Raw genomic sequence first — 12,408 nt, 5'->3', positions numbered from 1 at the left:
TTGTTGTAAATAGGTACATCCTTAATGTCTTGGAGAAGTGGAATTTTGACACATAGATTTTTCAATTCACCTAGAAGTCCATTCTCTTCTAGAGTAGGCTGGATTGGATGAGTTAATATTTCAAGAAAGGGTGGTAGATTCACTCTAGGCATACTTTCCTCTCTTTCCTTGTCACCCTCCCGCAGTGGAGATGGAGGTTGGTTGTCTAGGAGTACTCTCCCAGACCTCAGGTTGATTTCCTGAATTTCCACAGCATAAGCAGGGTAGGATGTCTCTCCATTGTAGACCTGTTGTGCCTGTTTGTTGTTCAGGTTCGGATTTGGTTGGGCAGGCATCTGAGGTTGTTTAGGTGGAGCAGGGTGTAAAAGTTGTGGTTGAGTAGGAGGTGAAGGCAATAAAGTTGGAGCATTGTTGTATGGGGGCCTCCACCCCTAGGGTGGTGCATTCCACTGAGGCTGTGGAGGAGTATATGGCTAAAATGGCTGGTTGGTCGGCTGTGAATGGTACTGAGGTGCAAAAGACCAAGGAGAAGGTGTAGACCAAGAGGGATGATCAGAGGGGGCCCCAAGAGGGAATGGATGTGTTTTGGTTAGGTTGTAATATGCATAGGATGACCCTTGCATTCCCTTCTGGTACGGTCGAGGCCCATGAGGCCTCCTTTGATTTATGTAGCAGAGTTGTTCAGTCACCCCTTCAGTTCCCTGATACACAACTTTTAGTCCAAGTAGAGAAGGGAACTTGTCTATGGAGTGGTTTTCTTCACAGACCGAGCAAATTTCTATAAGGTTTAATGGACATTCATTCCTAGGGTGCCTCCTTGTGCATCTGGGGCAGAAGATGGCTAATGTTCTCTCTGCTTCCTCCTACTTTCTCTTGATATGCATAGGGTCCATCTATAGGGAAAGGGTTTGCAACATTTCACTCTTGAAATCTTCCAACATATTTCCAATTTCATTTCTTATAGATGTGTTGGAAGAGGATGAGCTAGCCACTGGTTGACTACCCCTACCATTTTTCCTAGCTGCCCTAGAATGGTTCTTAAAGACGGTCTTGATATCTTCATAGGGTAGTTGGTAGATGTCCCCTCCTGCTAGCAGGTTTAGGGTATCTAGAAGATCTTCCATGACCCCCCTAAGCAGGACTAGCTTCAGTGACTTAGGATCAAGTGTGCACCTGGCCCTTTTGTAGCTAAGTTGGAATCTTTCCTCATAATCCTCTAAGGACTCATCATGCCCCAAGGTCATTCTAAAATTTTCCTCTTTAGTGTATTTGGACCTGTAGTCATCTTGATACTTGTTGTTAAAGACTTACTACATCTGAGCCTAGGTGGTGATGTTGTCCCCAGGTAAACCCATGAACCGGTGCAGAGCTGCATCCTTGAGAGTGAATGGGAATAATTTCAACTTCTGATCATCAGTGGTGTAATCATAAGTTATGCATATGACATCGAACTCAAACAAGAAAGTATCTGGATCTTCTCAGGTCAGGCCATGGAAGTGAGGAAGAGCAGAGGGGCTTATGTTTTTCATCTTGGCACCCCCATTGGTTTCTAGGGTGGGAAAATGATCCTCAATTCTTTCTCTATCTCATCTATTATTTCTATTTTCAGCCATTAAGTCAGTTGGAATGGGTTCTCCTTCTTCTTCTCCCCCTGTAGGCTCTTCAAAAATCTCTGGTTGTTCGCTTAAGGGGTCCTCCAATTCACAGCCGCCAAAGAAGAGGGAAGGTTGGCTATTTGAAGTGGTGGGAGTATTTGGTAGAAATTTTCCTAAGCTATCCCTATTCCTACGAGGTATGAAAGAAGTGTTTTTGTTTTGTTTTTTTTTTCAAGCTTTAAGACTAATTGCAGAATTGAAATGACAAATTGAATGGAATCTCCCTTGCAGAATGGAAAGGAAAGCAAACCAACTTACACTTAATTTTGCAAAAATGAAGCTAATAGTAGAATGGAAGAGATAAGAAAGGGAAGAAAGAAAGCAAAAATCACATCTACTCAGACACCTCCTCGGCAACGACACCAAAAAGTGATGAACACCTGTATCGCAACAAGACTGTTGCAACTCCTAGGGCTACCAACTTTACTTTATCAACCAAAGGTTCGTACAAACTTGGAGGTGACAGTGTTGTATACACTAGATGCAATGGGTCCACTCTTTGTCACTGCTAAGTTGGCAATAGACCACTAGGGTTTCTAAAACCAACCTTTTACTGATTTAGAAGAAGTTTGATTACTAATGGAGAAGGGGAAATTTAACCCTAATTGAGAGAATTGAAATATTGTCTTCTGCAGTAATGAAAGTCTGAAATAAATGCTTTAAACACACCCCTCATCTAACTATTTGTTAAGAGATCTTACTTCAGAATAATTCTAAACTAACATATGTGTAATCCTATCCTAAGCATGCAATTTGAGATAATCAAACACTTTACTACTGTGCATATGAATGAACACAATAACCTTTTTTCCTTTTTGTCATTTTTGTGAAAATATGAATGCTAATTCTTCTTGGTTGTATGGCAGGTGGGTTAGGTGTGGAGAGAGATGGTTGTGAAGGGTCAGATGGCTTGGGAGGCAAGCATGGGTCTTCTCCTAACTTTTTGGATGCATTTTCCACAAATCAGCCTCAAAACAGGCCACTATAGGTTGTACTACAGGATGTCCTAATGCTTCTACAGGATCCCTTGTATTCCTACAGAATTCAGTCGAAAGCATAAGGAGTGATTTGGAAGGTGGTATAGGGCTTAGGGAAGGTGAATGATGGAAGACATAAGGCAAGGGAGTGGCTAGGACTTCCTCATAACTCAAACCAAACTTTGTAAGATGGTTGGATTTGCTCAACAAACATGGAAAATGGTTCTTATGGAATGATAAATTGGTTTATGGACTTAGAGGCTTTTGGTTATCATGGATGGATGAGGTTAGGCTGGGGCTGCTAACATGAGATCTTCCTGCACTATTGAAAATCCTGCAATACACACATCACTAACATTTACCCATGAATCATGTCAAAACAATAAAGATTTCAAATCAACATAAGAAAACAAAACTCCATCATTCATTTGCCTAGTTCATGCATGGAAATACTTGTAGAATATTGTGAAACACCATGAGATCTAATACAAAGCTGGAGATATCAGAAATAACAACTGAAACCTATTCTTGAAAATTGAAAAGATGCTGGCCTAATTAGCAGAAAACCCTTAATTCCATAAGAAATCAGAAATTTGTCTTTTTGGGGCTGAATAACAATTTTTCCTTAAACCATGGTCCCTAAAGGGAGGAGTGAGGCAAGATCCACTTGCTATTAGCCTTTTTGGTATTCCTTTATCTCTCTAAAGCTACTGCTAAAGCTATGCACAGATGGAAGCAAACTTATCAAATTCACCAATACTTGCAATGAAACGATGCCAAAATCAATTCAACAATTAATCTATGAAATAACCTAAGCATACAAGTACAATAAGAGGAGCATGTGCTTCTAGGGTTTGGCCCTAACCCAAGATCTTCAGCCCTCTGAGTCAACTCAGTGATGGATCAAGGAAATGCTCATTCTCATTAACATATCAAAAAATTACTTATAAGTATTTTTCCACAATCCTTCAACTCGAAAATGCTTAGTTCTCTTACATAAAAAATCTGAATCCTAATGAGGCTCTAGGCCTCCTTATTTATACAACTGAAGTCTCCAATAACTTCCTTAAATGAACTTATTGGAGACTGGCTTGGCTCCCAAACTCAACATGAATTGGTTCTTAACTATCACTGGCTCAGCTACCAATGATCTCCATGACTCGGCTGCTTGCAACTTTGAGCTAATGTGATTTGATTGAGGGATATTTGAATGAGTGAGGATTTAATGAGGAAGATCCACCTCTTATAATCTCTCCTTCTTGTCTCATTCAAGTTCCTGCACCTTAATTAGCCAAAATCACCATGATTTGCTCCCAAAAACATGTAATCAATGGATATTAGACGACTAGACATAACATCTTACTTTTACTTATCTCATTAAGCAAAATATAATTAAAACATGTAAGGAATTATGAGAAGAATTGATTTTAGTAAGCTTGGAGGTGTATTAAGATCCATATAGTTACCCAATGATGAGGCTCATCATGTGGGTACACTTTGGGATTCCACAGTCCATTGTCTCAGATCGGGACAACAAATTCTTGAGTGCATTTTGGTCAAGTCTCTTGTCGATGCTGGATACAAAACTTACTAAGTCCACGACTTTCCATCCCCAAACTGATGGCCAAACAGAGGTTGTCAACATGATGATCGTACACATTCTATGCATGTACAACTCGAAGCATCCACGCATGTGGGATGAAAGTCTCCCCTATGTCCAACATAGCTACAACAAAGCTTTCCACAGCTCAATGGGCTACAACCCCTTTCAGGTAGGGTTGGTATTTCATCCATTATGCCCCATTGATGTGGCCATACCATTTGCATCCACTCAGGTATATTCAGCTCACGTTCAGTCCAAAGCTGAAAGGGATAACAACTTCATTGAGCGCATTCAACACATCCACCAACAGGTCCATGATATATTGGATAGAGCCAATGCTAAGTACAAGCAGCGCCATGATCAACATTGAGTGCCGCACAAGTTCCAAGTGGGTGACAAAGTTTGACTACATTTGCAGAAGGAGTGCCTTGTTGGACCCCACCGCAAGCTTCGCCCGCTCCAATATGGGCCATACACCATCACCAAGGTCGTCGATGACAATGCCTTCGAGCTCAACATCCCATCGTTCCTTGGTCTGCACCTAATGTTCAATGTAGATCGCCTTCGACCATACTTTCCACCATTGTTGGACACATCTGACATTGCAGAACAACTCACACCAACAGAGCTCAACCAAGACTGCATGGAACATGCCACAACTGATCAGATCATTGACACACAGATTAATAACACTAGCCAATAGAGGATACAGTTATATCGAGTTGTCAAAGCAGACCAACTCTTTCACCAGGGCAAGTGGTTCACTAGGGACCAGGAATAGGGACCATTGCTTCCTCAAGGGGGAGGAATGATCTAGGTGGATATTGGTTGCCACCCACCTATTCCACCTAGACCCCCTAGTCAGTTTCCTTTGTTTCCTTGTTCCTTTCAACATTTACTTTTTTTAGCAGTTTTTTCGGGTCCTAAACTTTTGGAGCAGTTTTGACCCCCTAAACGACATTTTTTCGGGGTCCACAACAAGCCCATAGCCATTGGTAAGGGCTTGCGGTGAAACTTGTAGTACTCGGCGAGACCTTTCTGACAAGGTATCATACACACAAAACGAAGATAATATGACCAAGTTACGACCCCAAGAAGTTGGCTACCCAACTAACCCCAACGGGGCCCACAAACTCTTGGTGTCACATCTCCTGGGGTTAGGGTTTTGGTTGTCTAGGGTTTTCTATGTTTTCCAATAATAAATAGACCCTTGAGCCTCATTGTAACATAGTTCAGAGGCATGTAGCTGCCACATTGCTTCTTAAAGATAAGCTACCATCGCTCGAGTTATCTTATTTTCATTCTGTTTGTAAGCATAGTTCAATATTTTTCTATTAATGAAATGAAGTGTTTTTCTATTGCATCTCCGTGTTTATGATTATATTTGTAAGTTGTTGGGTTCCTGTTTAAGTTCGGATCAGTTCGTCTTTTGTTTTGCCCATTAAGTGACATCTGTTCAAAATTTGATTAGAATAAGATGGGTGCTATTTTAAATAACACGTCGTTGATGAGGCTCATGTCGAAGAAATCCTTGTTCTTGTCGCCACCGAGTGTGAACTCCGCTAGGGTAACAGGTGGTGCCTTGTGCCCACAATCCCCTGTGGCGCAGTAGTCGTTGCCTAAGGTGTTAAAGGCGCAACCTACGCGGCTCCATAAGCAACTTGATCAACCTACTGGTACGTCCAACTCGTGGAACAATTAATGTTTTGTAAAATCTTGCTAGTGTCCACCTTTGCATCATCGTTTAGTCGACTGTATAAATGTGGGAAACTTTACTGCACTTCGTCATTGAGTCGACTATATAGACGTTTCTGCTGTCTTTGAAACATATATTTTATTTAGTGGGAATATATACTTTTTGCACATGAGAACCTGAATTGCCATATGGGGAGGTTTTGAATAAGAAATTCACTTGGGGAAAAGTGGATTTCACTGTTTTGGAGAGGCCATGCCCCTCAACTGTAGATTCTTATTATGAAAGGAAGCCATGGAATGCAATGCTTGTTAAAAAAATAATTTATTTGTCTTTAATAAAGTATGAGCGTGCAACGCTCCTCTATATACGCTGCAGCTTTTACTATCACCTCTGCTGCGTCACAAAGTAGTTTTTAGTTTCACTTGCGAGTCATATCATATAATAATTTCCCATTCCAACTCTAAACTTTTATTAAAGCCAAAGAAAATGATTAGTTGGTATAGACTGTAACATTCAAACCTAACGTCTTACTATTTCTAAAGTCACTGATTGGTATTGATTGTAATGATTAAAAAAGAAAAATAAAGGCTAAAGCACAAAAAAAAGGCACATGGAATGATGAAATTATCAAACAGAGAAAATAATGACAAAAAAACATGGTATGATGCAAGTTTCAAGAATAAGTAGTAAAAAGTTTCGAGTATACACATTAGTTTGGTATATTATGATTTCTTGAAATCTCATGATCATCTTTAGTTATTAAATTTTTTATAAAATCACATCAGTTTTAAAATTTGACAGTCATTCTTGTAAAAGTATATATTTTTACTTTTTATTATTCTATATAATAATTCTTGTAAAAGTATATATTTTTACTTTTTATTATTCTATATAATAATTCTTGTAAATGTATAAATTTTTAATTTTTATTATTCTATGTTTATATTTTCCATATGTAGATTAAGAGATTATCAATGTTATGTTTATATATTAAAATTTCAATTTCAATTTTTTATTATTTTATATTTATATTTTTCATTTGTAAATTAATAAATTATTAATATTATAAATGGATACAATAATATATATTTTAATTTTTTTTATATAAATAAAAATTAATATCTAAAACAATAAATTAAATAATTAATTATTTTTTAATATGAAGTTTTATTACTTGAGTGGGCCTAATGGTTAAGAGCATGTGTTTCCTCCTAAGAGGTCACAGGTTCAAAACCAGAGGGGGGTAGAGTATGTATGCCTTCGTAGACTTAGCAGTCAAATCGCTGCGCGGAGGTGGGTCCCTTGTCCCACAAACAAGGGGGTCTCATACACCAATTTGGTGTCTGGCTTGGCTGTGACCTTAAAAATGAATATTATTATTATTATTATTATTATTAAAAGTTAATATTTATATCTACATAATTAAATCTAATTATTATTAAAATATATATAATATTATTGAAGATAGTTTTAGTGTTAATGACCAAGAATATTGATTTTTTTTAATATTATTTAAATTGAAATTATTTTTGGTTCTCTAATAAAACCCAAAAGTGTTATAATTGGATAATTGTTTAATTTTCTTAAATGTGAAGAAAATATAAAGAAATAAAGATGATGATGGTTCTCCTCGATGTTAATTGACAACTTAATTATGATAAGTTTTGCCATTTTCAAAGAAAAAAAATAAATAGAGTGAGTTTCTTCTTAAGCATGAGGTTAAAGTGTAGTTGGATGTAGTATTTGATTTCATGCATAGGACTAAAGAGGGATGCTACTTGAAAGCACATGATCCCATTGTTATTGCCTTAAGAATGACAAGGAAGGACAAATTGTCTTTTAGTTTTGGAATAAGATCAAACATTGTGTTTGATTAACTAAAATCTAATCTTCCTTAAACAAAAGAAAAAAAAAATAGATTAATATAATCCAAAATCTAAAAGCACACGACAATAACCAATCTACCCTATATAAATTATGGTAAGAAGTGGGAATGTATGGAGTGACTTGCTTCCTCTGTGTGGATTTAACTTCGCCTTCATGGCCTTGATGAGTCAAAGTAAGGTGACATTTGGAGAAATTGTGAAACTATGGTTGACCATGTAGAACATCCAACTATGTTTGAGCATGGTTAATTATGTTAGCCATGATGACCATGGCCAAGTATCATTTAACCAAGTTCATCGTGGTTGACCATGTTGTCTATAATTGATAATGGATGAACATGTTGACCATGCTTAACATGTTGTCTATGGTTGACCATGGTTGATGAAATACATTATGTATGGCCATGGTGACCATGGTTGACTAATTCAACTTGAATGTCTTCTTTCCATAAGAGTTCTAGTAATTTAACATAAGGAATTGCATCTGACCCAATCGACATCGAGATAACATCCACTCTGTCATCTAACGCATTCTCGAAGGCAGAGAGTAGGTTAGAGGTCACGAAACCAGATACCTAACAAACCTTGTAGACTGCAATACGTGCTTTGGGCACCATTCTTTGGAGATTCTGTGCGCATACTCCATCGTGTTGGCTTCGTCAACGAAATAGCTTGTGATGATGGAGGCAGTTTGTGTGCCATGGCCTTGTGAGTTCCGCACTGAATGAATTTCCACTATCTCGTTCAAGGGGCCAAACGTGCCTTTGTAGAAACACCGTGCTCCAACCAATACAACCACATCAATGTAATAGCAAACATGGTGAAATGTTAGCATGTAAAAATGTGAAAATATTAATTATTGTTTTGAAATTCTATATATAAAATTAAATAGAGTGTTTTATTTATTGCACTTTTTGTGTGCATGTAAAGTTTTAGTAAAAATGAATATCTCTTTGTCATCATTATGTTTTTCCCAAGGAAAAATCACAATTTTATTCATTTTGAACAAAATTAAATATTGTAGATGCTAAAAAAGCATATGCATAAAAACAACATATCTTGGAATCCAAGATCAATAAAAACTCATTGAAGAGTTATACTAGACTACTCTTTCTTACCTTTCTTTTTCTCCACTTTCCGTCAACCACTAGTCATTTGAGTTTTTTTTACATTCTGGGACTTCTTTTTCTGAGTCCGAACTGGATGATACAATAATCATTTGAGTTTCTTTTACATTTGCTGGGACTTCTTTTACAGTTGCTGGGACTTCTTTTTCTGAGTTCGAACTTTCTCATACATGAGTTCGTTTGGTACCATATTACTTTTCTTTCTTCTTCTTTGTTTTTTTTTTTTTTTTTCAGAAGTAATATGCTTTTGTTGATTTGAAGATATTGGAACTAAAGCAGAGTTGTTCTCAGCCTCTTCCTTCTATAGAGTGTCCTGAAATTTCTGGTCATTTATGTTTGAGGTGTTTTCTGTAGTCGCTGGTCCATCTGTTTTTGCTTCCTAATTTTCTGAAAACTGCCAACCTTTTGGCTTTTGTGGTTGACGCTTTTTCCTTTTGGGGTCATTTTTGACTTGAGGACAAGCGCTTTGAAGATGACCAGTTTGGAAACATGTGCCGCATCAAAAAGTCGTGTTCTCATAGTAAAGGCGTTGTGACCACTGCAAATTGTTGTGAAGATGAAGATTCTAGCAAAGATGAAGATGCCTTTTGAAACTTGTTTTGCATCCACCTTTAAGAATCTTCTTGGTATTTGTATCAAATCCAAGAACCCAAAGAGTCATGAATAGCCCTGCTTTTCCCCAAAACCATGGTCCCTCATTTAATGCTTAGTCTTTATCTTTTGTTGTATCCAACTTTACAATGAAAAAACCCCTAGAACAAAGATGTATATCACAATTTTCTGTCCATGTAGAGTAGATCCATTGGTATAGCGTCTTTGATTTGGGCCAGAAGCCATTAAATCTACATATAACTGCTTTTTGAATGGAATTTTGCATAAATCTCGTTTAGGTTGACCATCAACATTGGTACTTCGGTCATCTGCTTCTCCTGATACTTGGGTCATCTACTTCACGATATATGGACCAAGAAGGGTGGAAGATTGTTTAGGTTGTTTTTGTGACTCTGTCTTCCCTTTCCCTTTGACTGCATCTTTGAATGACGCTGGCTTTTTGAGTTAGATCTAGACATCGTCCGAGAAGTCTCAAGTTAAGGATGATGGTCGCATTGGGGCCAATGCCATAATCCTGCAGCTTGAAGTCCTCTTCCATTGATCTCCCTGCATATATCATATTTTTCAGTTTTGCTGGGATACGTATGTGCTATCGAATCTTTTGTTCCAGAGTTTGTACCCGCTCCCAGTTCCAAACCCTCATACAAATAGTTTTTCCTTCCAGTGATCTGATAAAAATTTGGATCTGAGATCCTTGGTGCAATTTTCGTTGGAGATCCGTTTGTTTATTATTCACATCTGGTTTGTTGTTTCCTCCTATATTCAGGCCGTGCTGCAGATTACGGGCAACCAAATCCATCCTTCGCCTTCCTCTGCCTTACATATACTGCAATCCCTGAACAACCGTAGAATAAACCTCCAGCTAAAAGCCCGACACCATTAAAGGGGAGGACATGACACAACAGGTTTGGATCTAAAAGCACTATTTTATACTAGGATATGGAAGGTAGGTTGTGAATTACCCATTCAAAGGCTTAGTTCTTATGTTCTGAGCAGAGTAGACAAACCTGGATTTGATCTGTTCGTCGAATGTCCCACTCTTCAGATTGTCAAGATATCCAGGGTAATGCAATGAGATTGATGGTTTGTGACTAAAAAAAGGTGCCTGTTGAATATCTTCCACCATCGTCGGGCAATATCTGCTCTTGGGACGTCGATGAACGCAACAATGGGTGACTATTACATTCAAGCCGACAGTTTGAAGAAATCTGTAACTTCCCTTCTGAAACCTCTCCGCCTCCTTTAGGTGTCGTGTAGATCGAGCAACTGATTCGAATTTGGGGAATTCTTGTTTGTCTTTTGAGTAGATAGACATGCATGGAGCCGCGACCAAGATAGGTTTGGGATTTCTGCATCCCGCATTTAATACTGTAAGTATCAATGCCAATGGGATTAAGAAATTGCAGCGGTCTCCTAAATCCTCGCCATGGAATACAGAATCAAGAGCAATCCAACAATTTGAGTTGCGGCCCGGTCCTTCGGTGATGAGATCTAGATTACAATCACTAAGTCTATCCTCTGTAAACGTAAATAGGAGGGAGCCGATCCGCGTGCCGAGGAAGATCTAGTGATTGTTGGCCGCGCCATTGTACTGACAATTTGGTCGATTTGAGAGTAATCCTATAGCAAAGTTAATGCGTCTTTGACATAGCCGCTCGATACTCAGATATAACACGCTCAAAGTTAATGCGTCCTGACATAGTCGCTGGATACCCAGATATAACACTCAGGGTGATGACTAGGGAAAAAAAAAACGGCGTGTTATATTGGAAATAGCATTTCCCCTTGGCAAAAAAACCACACACCATCATAACCCTAGACTCCATTGCGACTCACTCTTTTCATAATTATGTTAAATGTATTTAATTATTTGTATTTTATAAATAAAAAAATTATAATTATTTGTTTATTAAAAGTATTTTTTTAAAATTATGTAACTCATTTTAAATTCTAAAATTTAATTTAATTTAATTTTTTTAAACTTTATTCCTAAAAAAAAATGATTTTTTGCAATCTTCTATTCCTTGTATATATCTTTACACCTTTTAAAACGATTACAATAATTACTCCAACAATATTTAAGCCCACAACTCATCTAGTTAAATACACCACATAAACACAACACTCGAACTATCACACAAACCTGGAGAGTAGAACAATATATAAGGGAGTTGTCCACTGAGGCAGAGGAATCGCCTAGACGGCCAAAAGTAGCCGGACTCTGGGCAAAATAATTTCAAAATTTTTTATAGAGGCAGTTTTTGAATCGTGTTTTTGATAGTGGAAATGGATTCAGCACCATTAAAAACGTTTAGGACACCTAAAATTTTGAAATTTAACAACTATAACTTGGATTTACAAATCCTTACTGAATTTTCTCTAAATATAACCGAAATTTCCATAATTTTCCCAGCGATTCGTCCGGCTAGTTAAACTACGGCATATTTAAGCCCACAACACATCTAGTTAAATACACCACATAAATACAACACTCGAACCATCACACAAACCGGGAGAACACCAAATTCCATACACTGCCAAAACGTTGTTCAAGGTATCATTATTATACCTTCTTTGTGAAATAGGCCAAAACCCTGAACCCTATTACTTTCGCGGTTACGCCACATCCGCGGAAGAGAGAACAAGGGACACCAGTGCTCACTGTGCAGATAAGGTAGATTAGAGCCGAGAAAGTGGGGGGATGGAGACGTGTTTGAGATACAGCGCACAGCAGAAGCAACTGTGTCTCCACGCGAAAGAGGAGTTTTTCATTGATTCGAACTTCTTCTTCCAGGTACTAACCATGCCTTTGCTAGTTCTTACTACTTCCAAGGACTTGGTATGCGTTGCAA

General features: G+C 38.0%; 1 protein-coding gene across 2 annotated transcripts in view; it reads left to right on the top strand.

Moving 5' to 3' along the window:
- Positions 1 to 12,060: 12,060 nt before the first annotated feature.
- Positions 12,061 to 12,408, top strand: part of LOC149192469 (outer envelope pore protein 21, chloroplastic-like) — a 55,814-nt gene continuing 55,466 nt past the window's right edge. The window contains exon 1 of one of the 2 annotated variants that reach the window (XM_089404619.1): positions 12,061 to 12,350. In XM_089404619.1, the coding sequence (XP_089260745.1) occupies positions 12,258 to 12,350 (93 nt within the window). In that variant the 5' untranslated portion in view covers positions 12,061 to 12,257. The remainder of the gene's footprint in view (positions 12,351 to 12,408) is intronic. The other variant, XM_089404620.1, reaches the window with a different exon arrangement.

The sequence above is a fragment of the Pinus tabuliformis genome, chromosome 2_2 (genome assembly GCF_031772625.1).
Source record: "Pinus tabuliformis cultivar Carrire ecotype Pingquan chromosome 2_2, CPIR1, whole genome shotgun sequence".
NCBI classification, from domain to species: domain Eukaryota; kingdom Viridiplantae; phylum Streptophyta; class Pinopsida; order Pinales; family Pinaceae; genus Pinus; species Pinus tabuliformis.
This window is presented reverse-complemented; position numbering and strand designations above follow the sequence as displayed.